The sequence below is a fragment of the Rhinolophus sinicus genome, linkage group LG06, assembly GCF_036562045.2.
Source record: "Rhinolophus sinicus isolate RSC01 linkage group LG06, ASM3656204v1, whole genome shotgun sequence".
Classification (NCBI taxonomy): domain Eukaryota; kingdom Metazoa; phylum Chordata; class Mammalia; order Chiroptera; family Rhinolophidae; genus Rhinolophus; species Rhinolophus sinicus.
The window spans coordinates 65,469,109-65,496,164 of record NC_133756.1 but is presented as its reverse complement, the minus strand read 5'-3'; the positions used below and the strand labels follow the sequence as shown (position 1 = coordinate 65,496,164).

The 27,056-nt window shown below is 38.1% G+C and overlaps 3 protein-coding genes across 6 annotated transcripts in view; 2 read left to right on the top strand and 1 right to left on the bottom strand.

The window, feature by feature from the left end:
- Positions 1-2,166, top strand: part of SIRT5 (sirtuin 5) — a 34,233-nt gene extending 32,067 nt beyond the window's left edge. For 3 of the 4 annotated variants that reach the window (XM_074335206.1, XM_019742978.2, XM_019742977.2), the window contains exon 9: positions 1,467-2,166. In XM_074335206.1, coding sequence (XP_074191307.1) covers positions 1,467-1,542 — 76 coding nt within the window. In that variant the 3' untranslated portion in view covers positions 1,543-2,166. The remainder of the gene's footprint in view (positions 1-1,466) is intronic. The other variant, XM_074335207.1, reaches the window with a different exon arrangement.
- A 2,256-nt stretch (positions 2,167-4,422) lies between these two features.
- NOL7 (nucleolar protein 7) lies at positions 4,423-8,514 on the top strand. Its single transcript, XM_019742981.2, has 8 exons — positions 4,423-4,828; positions 4,916-4,976; positions 5,633-5,691; positions 7,050-7,081; positions 7,340-7,421; positions 7,762-7,883; positions 7,963-8,040; positions 8,338-8,514. The coding sequence occupies exons 1-8, from the start codon at positions 4,446-4,448 to the stop codon at positions 8,406-8,408; spliced, it is 888 nt and encodes a 295-aa protein (XP_019598540.2). The 5' UTR covers positions 4,423-4,445; the 3' UTR covers positions 8,409-8,514.
- Positions 8,515-9,270: 756 nt separating this feature from the next.
- The window catches only part of RANBP9 (RAN binding protein 9), an 80,840-nt gene continuing 63,054 nt past the window's right edge, over positions 9,271-27,056 (bottom strand). Inside the window, exons 10-14 of the mRNA XM_074335205.1 lie at positions 25,610-25,754; positions 21,969-22,090; positions 20,092-20,243; positions 13,508-13,619; positions 9,271-10,259 (exon numbers count right to left, since the gene is read on the bottom strand). Of these exons, the coding sequence (XP_074191306.1) occupies positions 10,129-10,259; positions 13,508-13,619; positions 20,092-20,243; positions 21,969-22,090; positions 25,610-25,754 (662 nt within the window). The 3' untranslated portion in view covers positions 9,271-10,128. The remainder of the gene's footprint in view (positions 10,260-13,507; positions 13,620-20,091; positions 20,244-21,968; positions 22,091-25,609; positions 25,755-27,056) is intronic.

Here is a 27,056-nt window from a genome sequence, read left to right as displayed (position 1 = left end):
ATGTTAGAGGGACTTCTTTAAGATTGGGGGGGAGGGGAGATAAAAAATATGAATAATAAAATGGCAATTGTTACATATCTATCAATGATTACTTTCAATGGATTAAATGCTTCAATAAAAATCACAGGGTGGTTGATTGGATAAGAAAACAAAACCCTTCCATATACTGCCTACAAGACTTGCTTCAGATTGAAAGACACACAAATGGAAAGTAAAGGATAGAAAAAAATATTTTATGAAAATGGAAATGGAAAAATACTGAAAAACCTGGGGTAGAATACTTATACCAGACAAAATAGACTTTAAAACAAATGCTATAAAAAGAGACAAAGAAGGACCCAGTAATCCCACTTCTGGGTATTTACCTGAAGAAACCCAAAATGCTACTTTGAAGGGACGTGAGCATCCATATGTTCATTGCAGCATTGTTTACAGTGGCCAAGATGTGGAGGCAGCCTGGGTGTCCGTCGATGGAAGAATGGATAAAGAGGAGGTGGTACATACATACAATGGGATATTGCTGGGCCAGGGAAGGGAATGGGTTCTTGCCATCTGTGGTGACATGGATGGACCTGGAGGGCATTGTGCTGAATGGAGTATAAGACAGACCAAGATGGATGCAATGTGATTTCGCTTATATGTGGAATCTAAGAACAAAATAAACAAAAAAGAAGCAAACTCATAGATACAGAGAACATTTTGATGGTTGCCAGATGGGAGGGGGTTTGGGATGTGTGTGAAAGAAGGGGAAGGGATTAAGCGGTACAAATTGGTTGTTACAAAGTAGTTATGGGCATGTAGGGTATAACGTAAGGATTATAGTCAATATTGTTGTAATAAGTGTGTATGGTGTCGGATGGCTACTAGATTTGTTGGGGTGATAGATGGGAGAGTTAGGGGGCAGGGTGAAAAAAGTGAAGGAATTAAGAAATACAGACTGGTAGTTACAAAATAGTCATGGGGATGAAAAGTAAAGCACAGGGAATCTAATCAATAATATGGTAATAACTTATGGATAGTGCCAGGTGGATACTAGACTAGTCAGGAAGAATCCCTTCTTAAATTATACAGATGTCTAACCACTATGCTGTACAACTGAAATTAATATAATATTGAATGTCAGCTGTAATTGATAAATTTTAAAAGGGGGGGAAAGGTGAAGTGGAATAAGAGATTCAAATTTTCAGGTATAAAACAATAAGTCACGGGGATGTAATGTACAGCATGGGGAATAGAGTCAATATTGTGATAGCGTGGTACAGTGTCAGATGGTTGCTGGTCTTATCATGGTGATCACTTCTTTAGGTACATAAATGTTGAATAACTATGGTGTACCCCTGAAACTGATATATGATATGTTATGTTAGCTATATTTTTAAATAAAAATCTTTAAAAAAAAATGTGTAACTTGCTGACATAGTATGTTGATTTTGCTCCTAACTGCTGTATCTGTCCTTGTGTTTCAGGTTTCATTTCCAGGGGCCCTGTGGTAAGACTCTTCCTGAAGCCCTTGCTCCTCATGAAACTGAAACAGTTTCTTAATTGTCCTGGGGAGGGAAGAAATTATAGTACATCTAAGTACCAAGCTACAAACAGGAGATACAATCCTGTGGATGGTGAGATGAATACTGGAAGATCTAAAGACATCCTCTGATTCTCTGGCGGGGGATCCAACCTGTGGATTAGTGATAGGGTCTTAGAGGTAACAATAGCAAACGTAGTTACAAGAAATCAGAGAACTGTAAAGTTAACGCATGTTATTTAGTTTGAACTTAACCATAAAATACCTCTGATGTGCTTGGTTTGTTATTGGGAGGGGAAAAAGTTGTAATTAGAGTGTCTTAAAAATGTGATTATCTCAATTGTATTTTTGCTATTTGGGCAATGATATAAGTAGAGGGGTAAAACCTTAGTATTTCTGATTTTTGTACAAGTTTTGGAGGAAAATTGAATCACTCTACAGTAGGTAATTTATTGTATAAAGATTTGACCCCAAGAGATATCTTTTGGGGGTACTTTTTTTTTCAGTATTTACCTTGATTGGCTGTTTTAGCTCAAAGTATGTGGAATACAATAAGAACTCATGCAAGGAAGGAAGACAAAAGTAATAAAAAGGAAAATGAAAAAAATAAAAAATGAAATTAAAAAATAAAACTGAAAAAACGATGCAAGTATGTGGACTCCAAGGATAAACATAACTGCCTAAAATTTAGCACTAGCCTTCTTAGCAGCCAGGGAGGAAAGGGAGAGGTGATGGTTGACTATTTCTAAATATAAACATACAACGGGGTCTGCCAGTCTTTCCCAGACACTGAATTCTGAAGGGAGTGTTTCCCATGGGACTTAACCTTGGTGTAAAGTAGTAAAAAACACAGTTCTCGCCTCTAACCTCACCACCTAATGCAACACCCAGGGCCCTTGGAGAGCCTGCTGTCCCGCAAACATCAGAGGCCTGACTGGGAGGAGCAACCGTTAGTAAACAGTGTAGGAAGGTCACACATAACAAGATCCCTTGGATCAGGTGGCTCCTTGGGTGATTACACACCTGGGCCACATCACATCAGCCCCTTACAAAACTGCATTCAGTGTTACCCACTTTGGCTTTTGTGGAAATAGACGACAAGGCACTGTGACATAAAACTTTATACTGCATTTGCAAGTCATACCTTTTAATAAATCCCAAAGGTCCTTTGCATGGGCAAGAGCAATGTCCATAACCTACAAGGAATCTGAAGCGCCAGCCAAGCACCTTTATGGTTTGGTTCACGTTTCACATGGGTGGGTCAAAGCATGTACGCTGAGGGTACTTGTAATGACTATAATGTAGTTTTTGTACATAAAATACCATCATTCACTTAAAAAAATTTTTTTTAAATGTTTTTTATATTAGTTTCTAGTGCCATTATTCATTTCTAATAGGTTTGTTGTTGGGTTTCTCAAAACTTGATACATTTTCTAGTGTTAGCAGTAATGGAAGTCAGCACACTGTCTCAGAGACTCTGATTATATTTTTAATTTTCAAGGCCCAGATACTCTAGAACTGTCCTTTGTCATTCCTCTCATACTGGGCCTTTGGCACTAGCAGCTATTTTTTGTTTTCGTGCTTTGATATTTTTGTTCATGTTTTGGTTTTCTTAGAGAAGATGAAAGGAGAATTGAAAATATAAAATGTATGTGAAGTAGAAATTATTCAATTTAATATTATTGAACATCTACCATATGACAGACATTAGAAATAAAATTAGTAAGACATGAATCTTAGCCCCAAGGAGTTCACAGAATGGTTGGGACAACTGTCATGTGAACTATTATACTGTATGGAAACCACAGTAATAGAGAATTGTGCAATTAGAAAATAGAAGAATAGAAAATGCAATTAGAGATGGGCCAAGTGGGGATGAGGTAGATGTTAAGGTGTTTGAAAGGCTTTTGAGAAGGAGTCAGCATGGGTGGGAGTTGAGGTATAACTAGGAGTTCCACACTGGGGAGTGTTTATCAGTAGAGGGAACAGCATGTAAAAATGCATGGCAAGTGTGCAACAGGTCGGTTTGTTTAGAGAATGATGAATCGTTTACTGTTGTGGGAGAAGATAAACAGAGATCACCAAAGGCCATGTATACTAAAAAATGAAATATACTTGGAGGTTAAATAAATAGTACTAGGGTTGCATTCACAGTGAAGTCATTCTTTTACCAGATTCAGGATTTGCAATGGACCAGCCATTGTTCAAGGTCCTGGGGTTGCAGCAGGGAACCAGATGGGGTGGCTGCTGTCACAGAGCTTACATTCAAATGGAGTCAAACTGTTCGGGAGGGTGTCAGTGATGAACAGAACAGAGGCACGGACAAGCAGTACTCGGCGGCTGGTGGTCAGGGAAGCCAGGAAACGGCGACCCGTGTCGCCAAGCATACGTTTGGTGCTGAGGCTCGATAAGCCTATGTCTGCCAACTTGCTCTCGTCGGCGACAGCAGGACCTTAAGGCATCAAGGTCCTGTCGCTATAGCGTATTTCTTCCCTTTGAAACGCCACTTCGTAGAGTGCGGAGTGAAGGGAGGAGGCACATCTGCAAATACAGATTAACTGGATCAACCGAGCGGATCCGGTGCTAAAAAAAAGGCGGCGATAGGGCGACTGGGGCTTGCGCTCACCGAGTTTCTGGGCCCCGGATGGTGTGACCCGCGCCAGCCCGCCTCGAGGAGCGCGGGGACCCAGGCAACCCTTCTCTCCGCATCCCGGCAGAGCAGGCAGCACGATAGAGCTTCCCTGCCAGGAAACAAGCCCCATCCCCACTAGCGCTCCCAGCCCGCGCTCCGCCGCTGCGAGCCGGGAGGAAGCTGGCGGCCTCCGGAAGGAAACACCCTCAGGCTTTCGTTAGGCCACGCCCTCCCCCGCCCGGCGCGTGCGCCTCCGCTAGTCTTGGGCCTTCTCTCACGTCCCTTTTCTTAATGGGGCCTCCGAGCCTGCAGGGGGCGATGAAACCAGCGTGGCTTTCTCCTCACCTCACCCTGGGCTTGCGTGGGGCTGCTTCCAGGTCAGAGGTCAGACGGTCCGGCGCGGCGTGGGCCATGGTGCAGCTTCGGCCGCGCGCGTCCCGCGCCCCGGCGTCGGCGTCGGCGATGGTGGACGACAGCCAGCCCGCCTCGGAGGAGGAGGCGGAGCACGGCCTGTTGCTCGGGCAGCCCAGCAGCGGCGCGGCGGCCGAGCCGCTGGAGGAAGACGACGAAGGGGATGAAGAATTTGACGACGAAGCCCCGGAGGAGCTTACTTTCGCCAGCGCCCAGGCGGAAGCGAGAGAAGAGGAGCGGCGAGTTCGGGAGACAGCGCGCAGGTTCGGAGCCTGCGGCCGGGCCGGAGAACCGTCCCCTTCCCTCCCCGTTTGTCTCTCTCCGCACTGACCTGTCACCCTTCCTTTCAGGGATAAAACACTTTTGAAAGAAAAGAGGAAGCGACGCGAGGAGCTGTTCATTGAACAAAAGGTTGGAATGTAGAGTACCCGGCATAGGGTGGAATTCCCATGTTTGATGCAAAAGCTGGTAGGATATGGGGGTGGGGAAGAAGTCGCTAATATTCCTTCTGACATCGGTGAAAACAAAAATGTTCGTATTCTTTGCTGTCCACCGATTGAAAATGGGGGTGAGAAGAGTCGTGAATTTGAAATCTTACGGGTACTGTCACTCTGACCCTCAGCTCGCCGTGACACCAGCCGTTTCGCCTCGCGGAGGTAGTTTTCTTACCTGCAGCTGGGTTGCTGTTAGACATACATGAGGTGCTGTGTAAGCCAAGGGCCGTACAAACAGAATATCATTGTTCTGTTTGGAAGCTTAGCCACAGAGGACTGACTCCAGATGGACGTGACTTAACTGCTTTCAGTGTGTAACAGTGACCTGAGCGTTGGCAGACAGTGGGGACCCTTCCCAGTCTTCACCAGGTCTTCCAAAGAATGTGGAATACGTTTTCTGATTCCCGTTGTCCCACAGCGTAGAGATACAGTGCGGGCAGCGGGCAGCCTGATTCATTCACTTGCGCAAGATAAGGCTGTCCTTAAAATGTGTAACTTCAGAAGCAGCCCAGGGTATGTTGTCCCATGGTATGTCGTCATGTACCTCACTTTTTCATTTTAAATGTCTTTAAGAAAAGGAAGCTCCTTCCAGACTCCATTCTAGAGAAGTTAACTACAGTTTCACAGACTAAGTAAGTAATGAATCTTGGTATTTGCTTACATTCACCCGTCTTTGAATTCCATAGTGGTATAGACATTTATTTGAATCCATGTAATTGAAGAAGTAAAGCCTAAATTAGCTATGCAGTACGTATTTGAATTTGGTGGGAAAGGTGGAGGGAAGTATTTCACTTCTTCAGTCTTTTGCCATTTCTTTTTGTTCATTCCCACTGCTGACTCTAGCTTCTGAGTTCCTGATCTCAGAGTATTTATTCAACCAGTTGTTGAGCAACTGTCATTGTACTACGGGCAGGGTAGATAGTAGTGAATAAAACAAGTGTCTTGGAATTTATCATTTAGTGTAGTAGCAGACACTTACCCAGACTCCTAAAACTCAACTTGTCCCATCCTTACCTGTCCCCTACTTGTCCTTCCTCCTTTTCCCCATTTCATTTAGTTGCTTTGCCATCCATTCAGTGTTTAAAGCCAACGCTGTCGTTTTCCTCTTCCTCATCTATCCCACAGAATCAAACCTGAGTAAATTTAGACTTCTAAATGTTATTTTTCTATCCCCGTTGTCTCCCCTTAATGCTTTTAAGTTCAGAAGCATAGTCTTGTATCTCTGTACCTAGGCCAGTGGTTCTCAGATTTTCTGTAGAACTTTTTGGAAGTTACTCAGATCTCAAATATATTAAACGTTAGGTTGGTGCAAAAGTAATTGCGGTTTTTGCAATTTTTAACCTTTTAAAACCGCAATTACTTTTGCACCAACCTAACATGTATTTGGTGGCCAATTCCCCATCCATCTTTTACAACCAAGCCCACATATTACCTCTGTGTTCTCTCACTCCACTCACCCCATTACTTCCTCTTTTGTAGCTTTTCTACTGTGCAAGTGCTTCTGTGCAGGCATCTCATAGTGTTTTCTCAGTTTACATTTGTCTCTCAGACCAGACTCCTCAAGGCTAGTCCTTGTCGGGTTTAAATTGTTGCATTAATCCTTTGTGATTTCTCCAAATGAAGTGAGGCAAGCCTACCACATTTCACTTTGTATTTCAAGTGACGTGTTATATCTCCTTTCTTAACTCCCATTAACCATAGCAGTCTGCTTCTTGGATAGCCTACTAATATGCTTTCAAATTTTAAGTTCTGAGAAGATACTCCCATCCAAGAATATACTAGTTTGTGGACTGGGAGTTGGTGGTAGTGCATTGGGGAGTGACTTGCTTTCTAAAACTGATTAAAGATCCTGAGTAAAAACTGAGGATGGTGGTAATGAAAACGATGCGGGTCATCCTATTTGTAAAACCAGATGAAATTGTGTAACAAGTTGAATAATCTTTGCTATCTGCCATACCAGTCAATTTTTGTGTTGTTGTTCTCCTCTTAGCATCAAGAAATCACCAGGAAAGTCAAAAGAAGGTATGAACTATTCTAATTTAAATAATTTCTCATGTAAGTGTCAAGTGCATTTGCAGATATTTGCAGTCAGATGTTATTGGCCCTTAGAGAGCATGGGAACAAAGCAGGCCAAGTTTAGCTTGGGCCTATTCCCTATATTTCTTCCAAATAAAAACTGCATCAGATTGGTGTGTAGTAGCTATTTAATGTAAGCTCCAGTATGTGCTCCTGATTTATTTTTACGTAAGTGCTAACTAGAAATAAAACTCAATTTTTCAGTTAATTTACAGAACAAAAATGAAGAATGTGAAAAAGGAAGTGATTCCAAGAAAGCTAAAGTACAAAAAGTTCAGACTGTCGGGTAAGAAGAGTCTTCTTTTTTTCCTGTAGGATATGAAGGTGACCTTTTGAGAGTTGTGGCTTATTTGGGGAAATATTTTAATTAGCAATTTCAGATTGGATCCTCTGTGGGAAAACAAATAGTGATATTTATATAAAAACAAAATAATTTGCTCTACCAAAATGTGAATATGAGTCTATTTCTTATAAAATAGCCCTGTAATTTAGTTTTATTCATTATCTGTGCATATACAAAATCAATATTTTGGTTTTTCCACCCACTTTTTGAGACAACAAAAATACCTTATTTTGAAGTGTGTTATCAATCAACCTCATTCTTTTTGACCTTTTGTATTGATCAGCCAGAATAAAAGCTACTGGGCTCTAAGGCTAAAAGATCAAGATCTGAGAGATTCAAGGCAACAAGCAGCCAAAGCCTTCATACAAAATTCTTTATATGGTCCAGGAACCAACAGAACTACTGGTAAATTTCCTTAGGAACTGTTTTTCTCACTTTTTACTGCAAATAAACAAAGAAATAATATAATAATTCTCTTTTCTAGTAAATAAGTTCCTGTCTCTTGACAACAAGAGGTTACCAGTGAAAAAGGCTGCAGCCCAGTTTTTGAATAATGGTTGGGGTAAGGTCCAGCTTTATTCTCTTTGCTCTGATTGTTTTATATATTGAATGATGTTCTTTTTCAATGAGATAAATACTCAAATAATTACAAAGTATCTTTTTTTATAATGGCTTCTATATTAATATTTTAATTCTGAAAATATAGGTCAGTGTAGTATGTATACATCTAATATACAATCTAATTTAATAGACGTAATTTTAGTATTTCTACTCATATAGAGTATCTTGAAAATTTTTGAACTATTTCTTGGGAATTTTGTATCTCTAATATTCTTACTGCACAAACTTTCTATTCTAGGAACCCAGAAAAAACAAAATGCTAAGAGGTTTAAAAAACGGTGGATGGTCAGAAAGATGAAAAACTTCTAAGAAGTAGATCAAAGCTAAATGAAGAATAAGAACTTTGGATGTATAAAACTTAATAGTTTAGAAGATTGACTTGTCTTAAAAAATCTAATAAATCATTTATAAATCATTGTAAAGGGTCATTACACAAATCATAATTTGTGGAAGTACCCCGTCACATGTCATCATTCTGGAGTACAGGTACGCCTTTAGTCTTTGAAGGTCCTGGAAGAAACAGCAGTTTAAAATGAATTGTTTCCATTTCTTTTTGTTTATCCATTTAATTGAATATAAGCAACACCAGAAAGGGCACCTCTTCTCCCCCTCACCCCCTACCCGGCAGTTGATATGTGGCAGGAATGGCAGGGAGGAGGAGAAATGGACATCCATGAAAAGTCTTTCTGTCTGCAGCTCTCCGGTGCCTTAGTTTCTCAGTGCTACTGATGAGAATTTGCTTCACAAAATACAGAATGAGCAAGAGAACTGTAAAAAGTGCAATATCCAAATGTAGATAAATATCTGTTCTTAATGAAGGTTCAATCCTCAGTGTACAAAATAATACTCAACCAAAGGATAGGGTTATACTGTTGAACAGCTTGTTTAAAGTTTACTTTTAATTAGTTTGAGGGTTTGCTTTACTAGCAAGTAACATCTCTTATTATGAATATGAAAATGAGGAGATTAATTTCCCCTTTTCTTTCTATGTCACTCACAATATCATGTTTGACCATAATACAGAGAAGCCAGTAGTAAACTGAAGGCAGTCTTTGGTTGTAGAACTCAGATTTATAGTAAAAATCACTCTAAAATTAAAACATTGCTCTAATTTTATATTAATCATAAGGATGCAAGTACCTAATATATAAACTCAGTTGACACTCTAATATCTGGAGAAGTAAATTTTTAATGGCTGGTTAATTATATCACTACATTTTTATTGCAATATAGTACTCATTTAAGCACTTAAAAATGGAAGGTGTACAAAGATTAAATTAAGACACGGTAAATTGACTAAATATTTGGTTTTTATATAAATAAAGGTCATAACCACACCGTTGACATGTAATACTGTTATAATACAACAGTTAAACTTGTGAGTCTACAACAGAAGTCGTTGGTAGTTAAACAGGAAACAAAGTTGAAAAGACCATGTTAAAACAAAACTACTGGGACTAACAGGTTGGGATTGTAAGTAGCAACAAACGTATTCACTCAGCTCCTGAGTATTTCAAGTTTTACAGTACACATTAAAAATGATTTCTTCCATCAACACTATCAATTCAAACTGTCGGATGTTTATGCATTTTGTAAGTTACACTGATTGAATGCTTATATGGGAGCAGGGGTCGGAACATTGCCCAATTGGAAGTTTACATCACCCACATGCTAACACAACACAACTTGCTCCATTTCCTTCCCCCCTTTCCCCCCAACAAAGAAGGCAGGATTTTTTGGTTTCTTTTAGGTAATTGTTTTAAAGGATTTGTGATGATCAATTTGAACGTCTGAGATTCAGTAATATTTAACTCTTAGACAACTAAGAGGTTAAAGATGGAAAATAATTTCTCCTAACACTAAGTTAGAAAATCATTTGCATCATGCTGTAAACTAGGAAGCAATGTAAAGCGACAAAAACCTGTCCCCAGTACATAATTAAAAAAATCTAAATTTCAAATCAGCAGAGCTGGTCTACTTCCATGTTGACTATATGCCACAAATATAAGTGAGCTCCTTAAATGCATAGCTAATGTAGGTAGTCTTCCACTGTGGCAAATGCACAAGATCCAATTCCTGATCGAGCCATCAGTCCTAGACATTGTGTGGCCTGTCCCATTGCTAGGGCAAGAGGAGGTTGCTTTGGCAGATTGTGAGTTTCTGGGGAAAGATGATTAAAAATGGAAATAGCAATTAGCAAGACATTTGGAAAACACTGCATTACTTACACCATTACCAATGCATATGTCACTCTTAACTACCTAACTAGTAAAGACAGTTTCTAAGCAAATGATGAATGCTTTGGAGGTACTACTCTGACAAGGTAGTATGGGTGGGTACTGGGTATTCAACTAGAAGAAAGAGTCCTTCAGAATTAGACTTTTTAAAGTGTTAGAGCCTCTAAATCTTTTATTTCCATGTTAACTATGATATAATTTCTTAACTATGATATAATTTACAGGAGGGGAATAAGGAATATTTAGTATTTCACTTCTATTTGAGCAAGGTCAGTTGACATTAATAGAAAAGGCACGAGGTTTTCGGTAAAAGTTTTACTGATGGATTCTTCCTCTTTGGGGGTGTGTGTTGTGGGAAGGACCCAACTTAGGCTGCCTAACTGTCTCCAAGGCACAGTGGTGAGTGTTACTCGGGTTGGTAGGGAGCACCATGGTAGGGGTGATGGTGACCATGAGAGATGATAGAGCACAATTTTGGAGGGGTAATTTATAATTCATAGGTCAAACATTTAAAAATTTGCCAATAAAGTTTTCAGGATCCTTCATACCAGAAATTTGTCAACAGTTGTACACATGTAGTAATTATCAAAATTTGCCAAAGATGAAAAAATGAAGTAATGGTTAAAGTGGCCAAACTCAGAAGCTGGTCATTTCTCCTTGTGAAGATGTCCATATTTTAAGTTTATGTAGACTTCCAATTAATAAAATTACTAGTCAGTCCTTCATAAGCATAGTTGACGACAAAGGGCAAAAGCAGTGATTTATGACGGGTAGGCTCCATGTGATTTCATTCCACTATTGGTTCTGAGGTTGCAAAGTGGTGGGAGAAAGAAAAGTTCCAGAAGGAATGAAGCAAAAATAGAAAGGAAGCAAGTTCAGGATTAAAGTAGAAGAGGAAAAAAAAATAGGATTAAGAGTAGAAGAAGAAAAATATGCAAGACAAGACTCAGAATTGATGAAAATGTACAGTTTGAAAAGTGGCGTGTGGGTTAAGATTAAAGTACTGGCTATTCTGTGGCAAGATGCTATTTAGCTAAATTTTGATGGTGATCAACATTTTTTGCTGACTAAGGAATGACTAGTTTAAAATAATCTTGCCTTAACTTGAATCAAAAACAATTTAAGTTTTATACAAATCAACATAATTAACACTGAAAAGGAAACATCCTTTCAGAAACGGCTCCTGAACGTTTATAGGGAAGTACGTAACCTTGCTATAAGGTAAGTATATAGAAGTACTTTATTGCAGCTTTATTTTGGCCACAGAAGGCATCTGGCTATAAGCATTTAAAATTTTTTTTTGGATACTAAACTTGCAGGAAATTATATACAATTAATAGAATAACTTTAAGCACTATTTATAGATGATATAGTATTTATAAATATGCACACAGACATCCCCCCACAGCAATTTAATAATTTTGCAAGGAATTATATATATTTAATAAATTTAAGCACTATTTATAGCTGAACCTACATAATATGTAGCACAATATGTAAAAGTATGTATATCTTGGATAATGGTCCCAAGCAATTTAGTATTTAAAAATTTATTTCCCTTGAAGATCCCAAGATATAAAACACTGTCATAATAAGGAAAACTGGTCACTTGTCTTCAAAAATTTTTTCCAAGTCTGACTGTTCCTTAAATACAAAGCAATCAGGGCTTTATGATTACCTATAAGGTAGCAATTTCGAAATATAATTATAGTAAACCATAATTTACCCCACAATCCCAGCATTGCTACTGAGTTTTCTTATGTTTACCAATAGAGCTAAATGAATTTTGCATAACCAAAGAAAATACAACACATTAACACCACAAAGAAAATTCACATTTATTATATACAAAATCTAAATAAGAAAACTACAACACAAAGATACTACCCTTATTCCAAAACTTCAGTATGAGACCTTAACACACAAAAATGAATTTCAGAAAGGCAAAGAAACAGATTAAGGCTCAAATATGAATACTTTTAATTGCTTCCTTTACATTCTGCCATATGAGCCCAGGCCCTCGTTATAAATCTCCTTGTCTGAATATTCTCTAATCTACTCTTTGGCACTGCTCTAATCTAGCGAAAGTAATTAGAAACATGTTTCTAAAAGCCCCCAAAACTAATGGGGCCAAACAGCACAGAAAATACTTCTAAACTGGAGTTCCATTTTACCTGGGGAATTAAGATTCTCAGGTCAGGTGAAAAATCACTTATCTAAATTACCTTTGAAAAGAATTATCCAGAAATTAAAACATAGTTCTATGTAGTCAACCAACCCTATAGAGTTTACATATAAATGCACAGACTACAGAGGATTCATATAGAAAGTGTCCTCATTCAGTACATAAGCACTACATTCACACTAGGGCGCTGCTCACAGGAACGGCAACCACCAGGGAACAGCCAGTGCTAACCCTCCCTCCATGCGCACGCCTGGCTAAGCCTCACTACACTGCTGCGCTCTCCCTTCCCCACCCGCTTTGTTTTCTCAGTACTCACATTTTTCCTAATTGCCAATTATACAGCTGAGAAAAGTAGGAAAGTAAGCTGACAAAGTGTACACAACACTGACAGGTAGCAGAAGGGGGATTAAATGCCTATTTTCCCCCTTGAAATTCAATGCTCTTTCCAGTACAGCAGAGCTGCCCGGCCCCATTGAACACTTCCACTCTCAAAAGGGCAGGAAGCCAGGGAGTTCATATCCAAGTTTCCCAACAATAATATCTAGCTGAATATGATTAATTGTAATGCAAATATAATTTGACTCTAAGGGCTGGTACTGACGGGCATTTCCAAGTCACCTGGAGGCCCCTGTGCCTGTACGTGAGGCATGGTGGGAGCTGTGATATGGGTGGCTCGGGCCAGAAATGCTTGCACCCGCATGCGTGCGTGCACACACACACACACACACACACACACACACACACACACACCACACACACTTCTAATTTCCAAATTTTCCCAGATACACCCAATGTACTGTTTTTATTCCATTTGAATCCATTTAACCTGGAATTGAAATGGAGGAAGGTATTTTAAGGTAATTCTAATGTTTAAAACGTAGAAAACCTTTCCCTTATTTTACCAAAATATAAATGCCAGCAGAAATAATACCATCTCAAATATTGAGAGAATATAGTTGGACTTGTGCCTTTTTGGCTTTACTTACCTAATATTGCACTGTTAAGAGCTGAGCACACAGGTTCTCTCTGAATTGGGTCAAGTTGATTTCCAACTGGGCTGTTCCAAGGATCTGAATAAGCTAGTAAACTGAATGCATCCTGTTGAAAACAGCAATTTGGTTTTTAATTCAAATAGTTCAACTACTGTGCTCACCACAGTTACAAGTTGAGAGGCAGATAAAATATGGCTTTAAGGCACTAGATCACTGTGACATTTACACCCTTTTGCCTATATATATATTTTAACAACTAGATTATGTAGCAAAACCTAATTTGTTTGCATTCTTTTTGTAAAAAGCCATTCTTATTATCTTCTCCCTATCCCTGAAACACATACACAGCAGAAAAATAATTAAAAATTGAAAAAATGAATTCCTGTGAAATGGGCAAACACTGGTTAAGGTAGAGAGGAACACAAAACATTCAGATACTTTACAATTTATTACGACTCATATGAATTTGACATTAAAAGCATAGGGCCTGCCTATATATATTTTTCAAACAGATGTGGGAACTGGACACATTTCATTGGATGTCATCTTTTCAAACTAATGAAAAAATAAAAGTAAACTGGATCCAATTCAGGAACATTTAATAGTTCCAAGCATCCTCAAGCCACCCCTCCTAAGGTAGTTTACACACACACAGTAGTCTTTTTCCAATGACTTTTGTCTTCTTTCTATGAGGCACATACTGCAGAGGTTTCAGACACTGGCATCAATCACCAGTGTGTACCACCAGTGTGGCCTCTGCCAAGTAACGGCCTCTCCAAGTGTCACTTTCATCATTTGGGATTATCACAGGTCATATTTCACACCCACATGAGGAATAACTGAGCTAAGTGAAATTAGCAATGTTGGTTTATTCTAATCTTTCAATAAATAATGTCCTATACTTGGCCAAAAGTCAATGCGCTAATCCGGAGTGATATTATAATCCAGTTACAGATACAATTAGGTACAGAAGGCATACACGGAGAGGTGCTGAGGCAAAGGCAGATCAGTGAATTCTGTAACAACACTCAAAATGCTGACTAGGGACCTGGGGAAGACTGCAGTCCCTAAAGAATTCTGTCTCCTCGGTCCAGCTGTTCTGGCATTCCTCGCATCTTACTAGTGCTCTGAGAGCAGAGGTGGGTGGGGCAGAGCCTTCCTGGTCCACTGTACTCTTCCCTTTCTCATCCAAACTGGCCTCCATATTGTGGAGGTAAGAGAAGACCCGCCCACAAGGCAAAGCTGCACAGACGGTCCAGGGCTCTGGACAGGGAGTACATGTGCCTCTGAACAAACCCATGCGGCAACTCCCGTCTGACACAGCTAAGTATCTCATTCACATCAGACTTCTTGCCCCAATTATAACAAAAGTTCTTTGAAAACTAAAAAGTTATTTACTATACTATTTTGAGTAGCTGCTGAATTCCCTGCAGCTACTCATAGGTGCTGGGGACAGGGAAGAACCTTCATACAGCTGCTGATCACAAGACCTGCTTCTTACAGCTTTTAAGATATTTTATGCATCCCATGTTAGCAGGTTCTATTTCCTGGTTGCCCCAATGCAAATTCATTGATGGAAAAGAGTATTAATATTCTATATCCTATAAAGCTAACTCTAATCAATCATATTATTTCAAAAGACTAATTAAGCTTTGCTCAAGACTTAATTTATCCCACAGCCATCTATCTCATGAGGTACCATCCCCATACTACAGCTAATTTTAAAAGATATACTGAAGAATTGTCCAAGGAATAATTGGTACATAAAAACTTGAAGCACAAAACTATCCTCTGGGGTCTACATATCCGGACATGCTACCAGAAAGGTAAAATGTCCCAAATGTCAAATCAAGACCACTCTCCTGTTTACACCTTCTAGTATTTAAAACAAAGATAATGATGATGGTAGTAATTTCCTGGGCACTCATGCCGTGTGAGGCAATGTTTCGAGCACTAACGTGGATCATCTCATTGAATCCTCACAATAACTTTACAAGGTGGATACTATTACGCCCATCATTCAGAGATGCAAACTGGGGCAGTAAGAGGTTAGATCACAGAGCTAGTACTGTACTTCGTTTAGATGCAATTCCTCTTAACTATCAATCTAAATATTAAAAGGAAAAAAGGCTAAAATCCTGCTCAAGCATTTGCAGTACAATTCAACAAATACTTACTGCACAACTGAGGACTGATCACCAGGACTTAGTTTCAAGGACACTCTCAGTCTTGCGGGGAAGACAGACACGTAAGTAAGTAACATACAGTATATACACTGTGTCACATGATGCAATCACAAGGAAAGGCTCAAGCTACATGGATACTGAGGCGGAGAAAAAGGCATGGGTGGAACCATGGTAAGAGGTTAGATCCTACAGTGCCTCCAAAATCACACTAAAAAGCTTGAATTTTTTGCCAATAAGGCAATGGAATTTTAAATACAGGAGTGATCCGGACCAGACTTGATTACAGAGGAATCACACAGCCAACACCATGAAACATAGCTTGGAAGTAGAGTGAAGGTGTAATCAAAGCTACTAAAACCCTAAAAAAAAAAAGTTTACAGCATTGCCTAGAACTTTATTATTCAAAGGGAATGACATCAACAAAGCAACATTAATGGTTTAAACCTTGCGGTAAAATATAACTGGTGACAGTAACCGAAGACATGCAGTTAAGGCAGCAGTGCCACTGGCACATTCCTCTATTATTACTGCTGCTACATTGGTAGGTTCCTGGGAAGCGATACTATAGCAATACTTGTATGTACCAAGAGCCACAATAAATCTATCCTTTGGATTCAATAATTAGGACTTTATCCCAGTGGAATATTTTTAAGGAAGAAACAAGGATATATGATAAAGGTGTTCACCAAAGCATTTGAATAAAACCAAATAAAGTCTATCAAAAGAGCAATGCTGATATAAACTGATATAGCAACACAATAGAATATCATGTAGCCATTTAAAAATAATTGTAAACAATGCACAGAAACTGGAAATACATTTTTATGACAATAAATAAAATCAATACAAAACAGGACAACTAAAATTACTAACTAGGTAAAATATATGCACATCAGATTTAAAGCACAAAACAAAGTATCTGTGAAATATAGTGCATGGAATTATGGGTTACTGTTTATTTTTAAAAATTACCTCCGTGGGAATAATTTGAGGGAAATGTGACATCATTTAGGTAGGATTCTCAAACTGTACTTACACTCGACTTAAAATCTGGAGCAGTGTGTACACAGGGGGAGTCTAAATGGCTCCAGTCCTGCTTCACTGACTACCTGACGCTCCTTGCCAGCTGGGGCATCACCCACACCTGACTCCCACAGGCCTGCAGCAGTCCTCGCCACACTGCCGAAGTTCCACAAACAGCTGCTGAACAAAGTCAGGCAGTTCTCTTGGGAGCCACTGGCAGACTTCGGCAGGTAAGGAACAAAAAGACAACAGGGAAAGAGGAGAGGAAGGCTGAGAGAACTAGAAGAAAGGGCTGCTGCAGGAACTCCCTACACCTCATTACCATGGGTGGGCTACTCCACAGGGCTGCTCTATGGCAGTTACTCACCACTCCTCCACCCAGGGGAAGCAAAGTACACCTGGCATCTTATGGTAAAGCATTTAGGTAAACCTTACCTTCAACTTTAACCAAATCATTCTCTCCATATTTATGTATGTATGATTCGAAAGTTCAGTTTATACAAATCCAGAAAAAATAAAAATACCCTACTACAATCACATGGGACCTGACGTGAAGAAAAGGAAAAGGAGTAATTTCTAAACCTTCTCAACGGCAAAAAAACCTTTCCTCTTCATGTTGCCCTCAAATCTTCCACCCTTGTTCTTTAAGTACTTACTTATAAGTTAGATCAGTCACTCAGCCTATCTGGACCAAGGAAAGTTTGGGGAATGGGAAGAAAGCAGCTCAGAATACTAAAGAAGTCTCTAAAGCAGTTGTCATTTGTTTAAAAGTCAGAGGTGCAAAATCAAAGCCATCTACATTCTTTACATGAAGATGAATTACATAGTCACATAATTCAATATATAATCAAGGAATATCTTTGAGAATAGGCCATGTAATACCATTTCTGAGCTTCATGCAAATTAGAATCAGACTGTAAGCTGACTGAGTGAAATCTTAAATGTTCACAGGCACTACATAAATCACACTCCTTCATCATGCTCAATCAGCATCGAGTTTTAACAAGTCAAATGACCTGCTGTAAAAAGAGTCTATGAATTTTTAGAAATATAATATTAAATGTCAACTGTAATTAAAAAAAATAGTCATGGGGATATACAGAGCATAGGGAATAGTCAATAATACTATAATAACTATGTAGTGTCAGATGGGTAATAGATTTACTGGAGTTATTACTTTGTGAGATATATAAATGTCTAATGACTATCTTGTTTTGTACACCTGAAACTTAAAAAAAAGATTACAAATTCTTAAAAACATCTCATATTCCCAAATATCCCTTAAATAACCGTTCTCAAAATATAGTCCAGGGACACTTGGGTCCAATACCTATTCATGGGTTTTGTAAAGTCAGAACTATTTTCATAGTAATACCACTTTCACTTTTCTCATTCTCTCACAACTGTACAGTGGGGTTTTCCAGAGGCAACATGATGTGTGATGTCACAATGGACTGAATGCAAAGGTAGGTCTGAGAATCCAGATTATCTTGATTTAGCCTAGCATTAAAGAGATTTGTGGAAATGTAAAGCAATGCCACCCTTCTTATTTTTTATTTTATTGTAGGAAGATAATTTTTTTCATAAAAATGTGTTATTAAATAGATTTATTGTTATTTTTAAATTAATTTTAGTTTTAGTTCTAGTTTGTAGTATAGTATAAAATCAATAAACTCTTTGGGAATCTTTAATAGTCTCTTCAAGTGTCTAGATGCCAAAAAAGTGGAGAACCATTGCCCTAAAACATCTCCAGTGTCTAGCAGAGAAGTACTCAGTTTCCCAAAAGGATAACTTTAGATACCTAAAATCACTTAATAATAAATAATAATAAAGGCTGAGAAATAAGTTTCTTCTTAGCACTCTTGATGTCATAAAAGGCTCTACAACATTGCACTGTGATGAAAATTCCCAATCTGGAAAAATTAGTTATACTTTTCAAATTAATTCAACCTCAACTTAATAAACATTCATTGAATATCTAGCTGCTATATGTATTAGATATATTTAAAAGGGGAGGAAGTTAAATATTAAGACCTAGTCTGACCTCAAAGAACTCTTAATCTTATAGGGCAAATGTGGACAGCCATTTTCCTAATAGTATATAAATGTCTGATTTGACTTTTTAAATGAAAAGCAATTCAAATTACATAATCCACCAATTTTCTTTTATTTACCAGAAAAATCATAATTTAACCACTATTTTTTTGGGATAGTTGAGGGTCACCAATAGAATAGCAGTTGTGCTATCCAGTAGATGAAGCAGTGAATATGTTGAATACACCCCTCTTCCCACCTCAGCTACTGAAAATACCAGACTGTACGCCTTTAACTGGAAGTGTACATAGAGGGCTCCCTCACCCATCCTAGGCTAGGCAGGTATGTTCTGTCTACACAGATGCTGTCCTGAGGCTATATGAAGGGAGCTGTTTGATTCTTGCTGATTTTATGCCATATTCAGTGCTACTAGATGCGGGTGCCTGATGCACTGACTCTCAGTTTGGGTCAGGAAGGGATGGCAGGAGCCTTGCCCTTTCCTACTGTGTACGTTACACGCATCAGTCTCAAGGCCACTACATGCATGTATCTGTCCTTTGTTTTGTGAATTTCTTTCAAAACATTCAGGAAAAAATGTGACCTTTGATCCTAACCTAACGCAGGATAAAAAACCAAAACAACTGCTAGGTTAATGTTTCATAGGCTTACAGGGCTGGTAGGACTTTTTTGAGTACAGGGAAAAAAACCAAACTTTTAAAGAGTGGCAACATCCCTACAACTAATTGCAGTGCTGACTTAGGGAGGGGAAAACTCCTCCATCTTCAACTGATACAAAAATTGTGGCTTACTTATTACTAAACTCTTTAAATTGTATCCATCTTACTAGCTATTATAAACGTCAATCCAGAAAAGACCTAAAAACGCATTAACTATTCTGGCTTCAAAGATGACCCAAATCCTTCACCAATTATCATCAAAATGAAAACCATGTATTACATATTCTATCTGCTGCAACCCTGAACAATGTTTACTAAATAAAAATATCTCAAATTTATAGTTTTATCAGCACACTCATAATAACTGCCAATTATACAGCTGAGAAAAGTAGGAAAGTAAGTTGACAAAGTGTACACACATCACTGACAGGTGGCAGAAGTGGGATTAAATCGCTACTTTTTTCCTTGAAATTCAGTGTTCTTTCCAGGACAGCAGAGCTGCCCAGCTCCACTGAACACTTTCACTCTCAAATGGGCAGGAAGCCAGGGAGTTCCTGTCCAAGTTTCACAACAATTTCTAGTACTGCTCAATATTTTACAAAACTATAATTTAGTTCCCTTGATGCATTTATAATTGATCAAGGGAAAACAAATTTACCTTCAACATTTTTTTGTTTGCTGTGTTCTTGCCACATTCTCTCCTCAGTTGTTCACTCATGGCTTGTAACTCTCTTCCAAAGTGAATCATTCTTTCTATGGCGGCTTGACTTCCTCCACACAACTGGCGTCTTAATTGACTTGAATCAACCTCTGTAAGCAAAACAAGTGTTTTACCACCTTACCAAATGGAAGGCGATGACCATAAATTGCTGATAACATTTTGTACATTTCATTTAGTAACTATTACCTAATATTTTCTCTAAATATGCAGATTTATTTTTAATTTAATATGGAATTTTGCAGCTAAAACGTATGCTTTATCTAGGTCTCAAGAGTCTAGGATCCAATATCTAGCATGCAGTTGAAAGTCAGGAGACAACCTCTCACAGTATTAGGAAGTACCTATATGTCAGGGAAAATTTTATGAAAAGTTAAGCACAATTCTCTAAAACTACATTAAGCAACATAAAGAAAAAAATAACTGCCTCTCAAACTACTTTAACTGACATAGAATATAGATAGAATAAAATGATTCCTGGAATCTAAAGAGAGGAGAAACGATTTTCATAAAAACACAGAAGACACCATATTATACTAATAAAAAAGGGTAATTGCACTACTTTTAGAAAACACAATTTTATAGTATATTTCTTGGTTGACAATAATCACTGATCAATAATGTAACCATTTAAATCACTAATAATAACATAATTCGTTAATGATGATAGGTAATATTTACTAAGCACTTACTTTGGGCTATTAGCTTTTCACAGATTAGTTCATTTAATATCCACAATGACCTACGAGGCAGTTATTATAGTACCCATTTTACAGATGAAGAAACTGAGGCACAGAGCTCTTAAGTAACTTGTCCAAGGTTACACAGCTAGCAAGTGGCAGTTGCAGAATTTGAATCCAGATAATCTGGCTCTAGAACTCTTGCTCTTAATCACTATGCTTAAATTACTCGTTGAACGTTGAGGTTGCTGATATCTAAGAAATCTAGACTGTCTTTTAAATCATATTCCTTGCTTAAAAAAGTGAATTACATATTAGAACACATAATCCTCAACAACAGGTAGTTGTATAAATAATAAAATAACTTTGCATTTATAAAGTAGTTTCTTACACATACTCTTAGAAATCAGAAAAGATACCCTTTAACCTCAAAATATTAAGAAATCTAATGTTGCCATGGAATTCTGACAAATAATAATTTGTAAGCTTCAATAATTTTTCACTTTCCAACTGATGAAGTTTGCTGATGGTTTAACTTCATGGTACAATTTACTACACAAGTTATCAACAAAGGAAAATTAAGCATACTACTGTATCTTTCAGTCACTTATTTTTTTGGGGGGAAGGAGTCATACTTAAGCACCTACTATGTGCCAGGCAGTGAACTATGTAAAGCCATAAAATGGCTTATATATTCACATATATAAATGAATTCATATAAAATGAATTTAAGAAATTGTTTGATTAGAGTGTATAAAATCATCTCTACCCATTTGGCCTTTACTGGCTATATTGAAGTAAGTGAAAATATTTTTCCAACCTTAAATATCCTACAGGATATTTAACACTAATAAGTTGGTACTACTGCACTAATGACAGCACTAAATATGAGCCAAAATAAGACTGTTCAGCAAAGAAATCTCTAGCACTTAACTTTGGAAAGTACTGAAAAGTAACTACTCGGTTTAGCAACCCACTTTCACAAGTTTAACAGAAGTAACATGTATTTCTATCAGATCCAATGACACATACAGCTTTAAATTTGATTTATGCTCATCACTGTGAATCAGTACAAGTAAAAACATAACCTTGTAGTCATCATTTTTTATTAAAAATGTAAGAAATATCACTGCAGACCCATTTCGGTGTCACAATCTTCCATTTCGTGGTCATGTTTAGAGCTACCATTTAGGAAACCATTGGATGAAGTTTCTCCAACTCCATTGGAGTAGTGATCTGTTTCCATGTCTACATCATTACTGAAAACGAAAAAACAAACCTAATTTTAGAAATCGCATACTTGCAGCTTAGTTTAAAATAAATTACTACTCAACTACATAGCCTACTTATAAACTGACTTCATAAGGCAACAGCAATCTGCAAAAAAAATATTTAGTTAAATCTTGAATGTACTGAAAGCCAAATATGTAGCTTTTTTTTTTTTAAACAAATTTGTACTCCTGGAGATGTACTAAAATGTACTGGTTTCATGACTTTGTATCAATATGGAAAAATCATACTTTAGCACATACTTCACACTATTTTTCAAACTGAGATCTTCATCATTCTTTGTTAATTAACTCTTGCCCCAGCAGCCCTCGTGCTTGCCCCAGTATTCATTTCCAGCATGTAGGGGAAAACTACACTTTCCAAACAAAGTATTCCTGGAGCCCACTTCACCTCCTTTCTGCCCTCACATTCAACTACCTTCTCAACTTTTTCTTTAACAGTCTTGACATTTTGGCATTTGTCCTCACTACTTAAAAACATACCCTCTCTCAAAGGTAAATAATCTTAAAAACTATTTAGTCTCATCCTCTCATACCTTCCCAGTGCCCAAAACTATTTTTTTCTCACACGCTTGCTTTCTTTTCTTTTTTTCAATTTATGTTAAGTGTGTTTTTCCAGGACCCATCAGCTCCAAGTCAAGTAGTTGTTCCAATAGATGTGGAGGGCACAGCTCACAGTGGCCCATGAGGGGATCGAAACGGCGACCTTGTTGTTAAAGAGAGCCTGTGCTCTAACCAACTGAGCAACCGGCCACCTCTCTCACAGACTTTCTTATTGGCTAAAGATTCTAAAGTATTGTCAAATTTTAATTTTAACCATGCTGATCTGGATAGTTGGGGTGTTTCCAATTTTCACTCATTTCACATTTACTGAATGAATCCCTATGTGCCAATAACTGCATCTGGACATAATGAAGTTGTTCCTTCCGATCCATCCACACTCTAAGCTACAATAAATATTGTGATTCTTCTATGAAGAACCAGGTAACAATTATACAGCCCAGAAGGAAAAGCTTGATGCAAATTTAGGAAATACTTAAGTGAAAAATAGCTTTTCTTATTAAAAAAGCAATGTATATTCATTTGTAAGGAAAAGAACATTGAATGCAGGTGAACAAAAGCACTCTAAGCATAATGTCACCAGAGGTTACCTACCACTGGTGGTCAGTTTGTATTGTGTGTGAGTTTGAGTGAGTGTGTGTGTGTGCGCGTGTGTACACACACTTCTGTCAGTGAAACCTATTCCCTAAAAGGACAGAGAGAGACCTAGGAAATGCAGGGGCTATGGCCCTAGAACTCCTTCATCAGTCAGAAAAGCTTGTTTAGCATCTTGAGAATTGATAAGAAAAATCAAATTTTAAAAATGTTTAATTTAATATAAATCCTTAAAATTACAGCTTTTAGTGATCTTAATAATGTACTATCATAAACAATTTTTTTGACAATTCAATATAGTATTTGAGAAGGATTATTTCATTCAACACACATTCAAGGGCCTCTGAGCCATGTTCCATGTCAGGTGCTAAGGATATAATGAAATAGCTTCTGCCCTCTAGGAGCAAACAGCCTATTAAAAGCTAATGAAGTTATTATACTACAGAGGATCAGGACTGTGATAAAAGTTAATCACAACGGGTGATATACCATTTGGCAGGGATGTAAATCAAGGAAAACATCCTGGAAAAGTTAACATCTGAACCTGAGTTTTAACTAACTTGAACAGAAGTTAGGTGGAGAAGAGGGAGGGTCAGGTGAAGAGGATTTCAGATGGAAGTATAATGCACAAGTCAGGAAGTCAGAAATCCCAGGAAGCAGTCTCAGTTCTGCAACTTACTAGCTACTGATTATTGACCTTAAAAAAAGTCATTTACTTTTCTGGTATTCAGCTCTACATCTGTAAAATGGTTTTAACAGTTAATACCACCTTTGCCTACTTCACAATATTGTTGTAAGTAAAGCCATTACCAACTATAAAATAATAACCATTACTGTTTAACAGTTTAAGGAATTTAAAAGCTTACTTTCTTCTCCTTCACTACTGCAAAGGAGAATGCCGTGTCATCACTTCCTTCTGTTACGCTTCCTTCCCTGAACTTAGGTAATAACAAGTCCCTTTAACAACTTCCTACCATTAGGATAGTATTTAAGAGAAAAACCCACCAAGTGACTGCAATCCTACCCTCACAAAATGGCAGAACCCTCTATCAACGATAAAGTACTAGAGTACCATAAAGTCCGATAAAGTACTAAAGGCTTAACTTTTTAAATTTCCACACATAATTTCTACTACAATATTCTAATTTTTCTATTTTCAGTATGTCATCTCTACTGTGAAAGACTACCCTGACCTCAACAAAAGACCATCACTGTTTCTACTGTTCTCACCACCTCTGTGGACTGCCCTTATAACCTATACCACACAACACCACTACTGCAGGAAGTTTTTGTCACTGGTGATAGATAACCTTGAAATTCTGATAAATCTCTAAATTTGCAAATAAGATTTTTTATATACGCCTCTCTCCAGAATATTTTCATTAAGATTCCATGCTAAAAGTTAGGTTCTTTCTACTTTGATGAGAAAATGCTGCACTGAGAAATATTCCCCCAAAATGCAGTATGACCAATCCGTGTTATAACCAAACCAAGATCAAATTAATAAAATCTAACCATTATTTTGGTTAGAATGGAAAAAAAATTACCATTCCTCTAGTCCTGAGCCAATTGAGATTCAGATGCTGGATGATGTGGGCAAGCTGAATTCCCAAGAACTTGCTTTCACACACTAGTGTCCAATTCAAGTGATTACATTTCAGGAGCCTTTAGGTTTCAAGCACATTGAACCTGAGTACGTCATAGTACAGTGATACAGACACTTCTTACCTCTAACTTTGGTGTCAGAAGAGGCGTGCTTCCTGTCTAGCAGAATGCCTGACACCCACCAGATCCCCAATACTAATCCTCACGCTCTATGTTTACTAAAAGGACTTAACCACATCTGCTATATACAAGCTACTTAAAGATCGGCTCTCAAAAAAGTCTTTGTAAAGTTAGTTATTTGTAACTCAGGATAATGTTCTACACGTTTACACCAAAAAACGCACATATCGGGGGGAAAAGTAGTTGTAAACATATATGTTAATCCTAGATGTTAAATACGCTACTGTGACTTGGAAACATAACAAATAGCATTTAAGTGATCATCTGTATAGGTTTGTGGTGGCAGGAAGATTGGATTTGTCCTTATAACCCCACTAGAGGGAAGAGGGAATGGAGAGTAAGAGGAAGGAACAAAGGGAAGAGCCTATGTGCACATGAAGACTGAAAAGCTTTGGGGAACTCATTCTTTATCCTTTTATTTTCTGGGGGCTTAGGAATGCCCAGACCCCCGTTATGCTCCATCTAACTCAATCTTTTCAAATTATTAAAAATGATGACACTTATACTTAGGTTGCTTATAGTAATGCAAGAGATAGGGAAATCACTTACCTGGTGAAGTTATTAACTTGCTGTGATCTTGACATATTTATACTGTTCAATTCTGGTACATTCAAATTGGATGACTGGTGTTTACTATGACAATATGACTGATGTGCTTTATTTGATATTACACCATTACTACAACTTTCAAAACCTGGAAAAAAAAAAAAGAAGAAAAAGGTAGCTCATGAAAACCCAAACACACACTATTTTATTAGGTTGTAAATAATGTACCCATATTCTGATTTTTGTATTTAAAACTCATATAATATAGGAGAGTCAACAGACTATTTAGAGAGCAAACAAACGATTAAATTCTTTGAAAGGCTGTAAGTCTGCTTAACTGTGAGCTGTAATGATCATCTCCTCTAACATTACTGAAGGCTTCATTATGGATCTAATTTACTCCTCACAACCCCTCATGAGGGCAGTGTTACCATCACCCCCACCTTAAATATGAATATACTCAGCTTAAGAATTTGTCCAAGCCTGAAGTGACTGTATGATACTCAAGAGGGGTGGTGGCTAAGGATACAAACATGAATCATTTGCATTGTACGGGATTGTGACATAAATAGAGGTATTACAGTGATGTAGAAAGTTATATGCTGATGGAGAAAAAACAAAGGTGTTACTCTATGAAAGGAAACAGTATTTGACTTCTGTTTTAGAAAGTTAAATGGACAGAGGAAACATAACACCTTGGGGAAAAACAGAATGAAAAAGACAAGTAAAGAAGACAAAGAAGGATCAGAAATAAACCTGTAGAAATGATGTCATAAAAGCCAAGAAAGGAGAGAATTCCAATTAAGAGAACACCAAAAGCCTTGTAGAGTATAGTAAGGCTGGTGAGCCAAAAAGGGACAGGAGGAAATGAAGGGGCAGAGTGGACTCCTGCAAGAAGCCAGCTGGGAAAGAAAGAAATGGCGGGCAGCCAGCTGGGTGTGGCGACTGGTGGCCTACGACATCACAGCCACATCACCACCTTTACATTTAAACTTCACTAAAACACACAACTGCCTTTTCATTACCAAATATCTATGACTTAATTTCTAGAGACAATTCTAGAAATTGGCCTTCGTCTATGACAATCTGCTATAGTAACCTATTCTCAGAAACAGATCTTCAAGTTACTAAAAACATACCCACTATTTTTCTTCCAGAACATCTTGAGACCAAGTATACACATGTGCAAAACAGCTACACGGACGAGTCTAGATTACCCCTCTTTCTTCTGCCTCCGCCCCCCCCATTCCGGTTCAAGCCATTGTTTCTCAGTCTAGTTGTGTAGGACACAGCTCCCTGGCCCAGCTGGTACTATGAGACTTGCGCTCCCCCCATCCCCCCGGCGGAGGCAGTCGGTCGCCAGTCATTGGTCAGCCGCTCATAGCAGCTCCCAGCAGCTCTCACTGGCTGCCAGCCACTCACGATGGCTGCCGGCCACTCATGGCAGCAG

Excerpts from the sequence above, each read along its gene's own strand:
- NOL7 (XM_019742981.2), top strand. The coding sequence starts at position 4,446 with ATGGGGCCTCCGAGCCTGCAGGGGGCGATGAAACCAGCGTGGCTTTCT. Across the intron at positions 7,422-7,761 it reads CAAAAAGTTCAGACTGTCGG|CCAGAATAAAAGCTACTGGG; the intron begins GTAAGAAGAGTC and ends TGTATTGATCAG. Across the intron at positions 8,041-8,337 it reads GTTTTTGAATAATGGTTGGG|GAACCCAGAAAAAACAAAAT; the intron begins GTAAGGTCCAGC and ends TTTCTATTCTAG.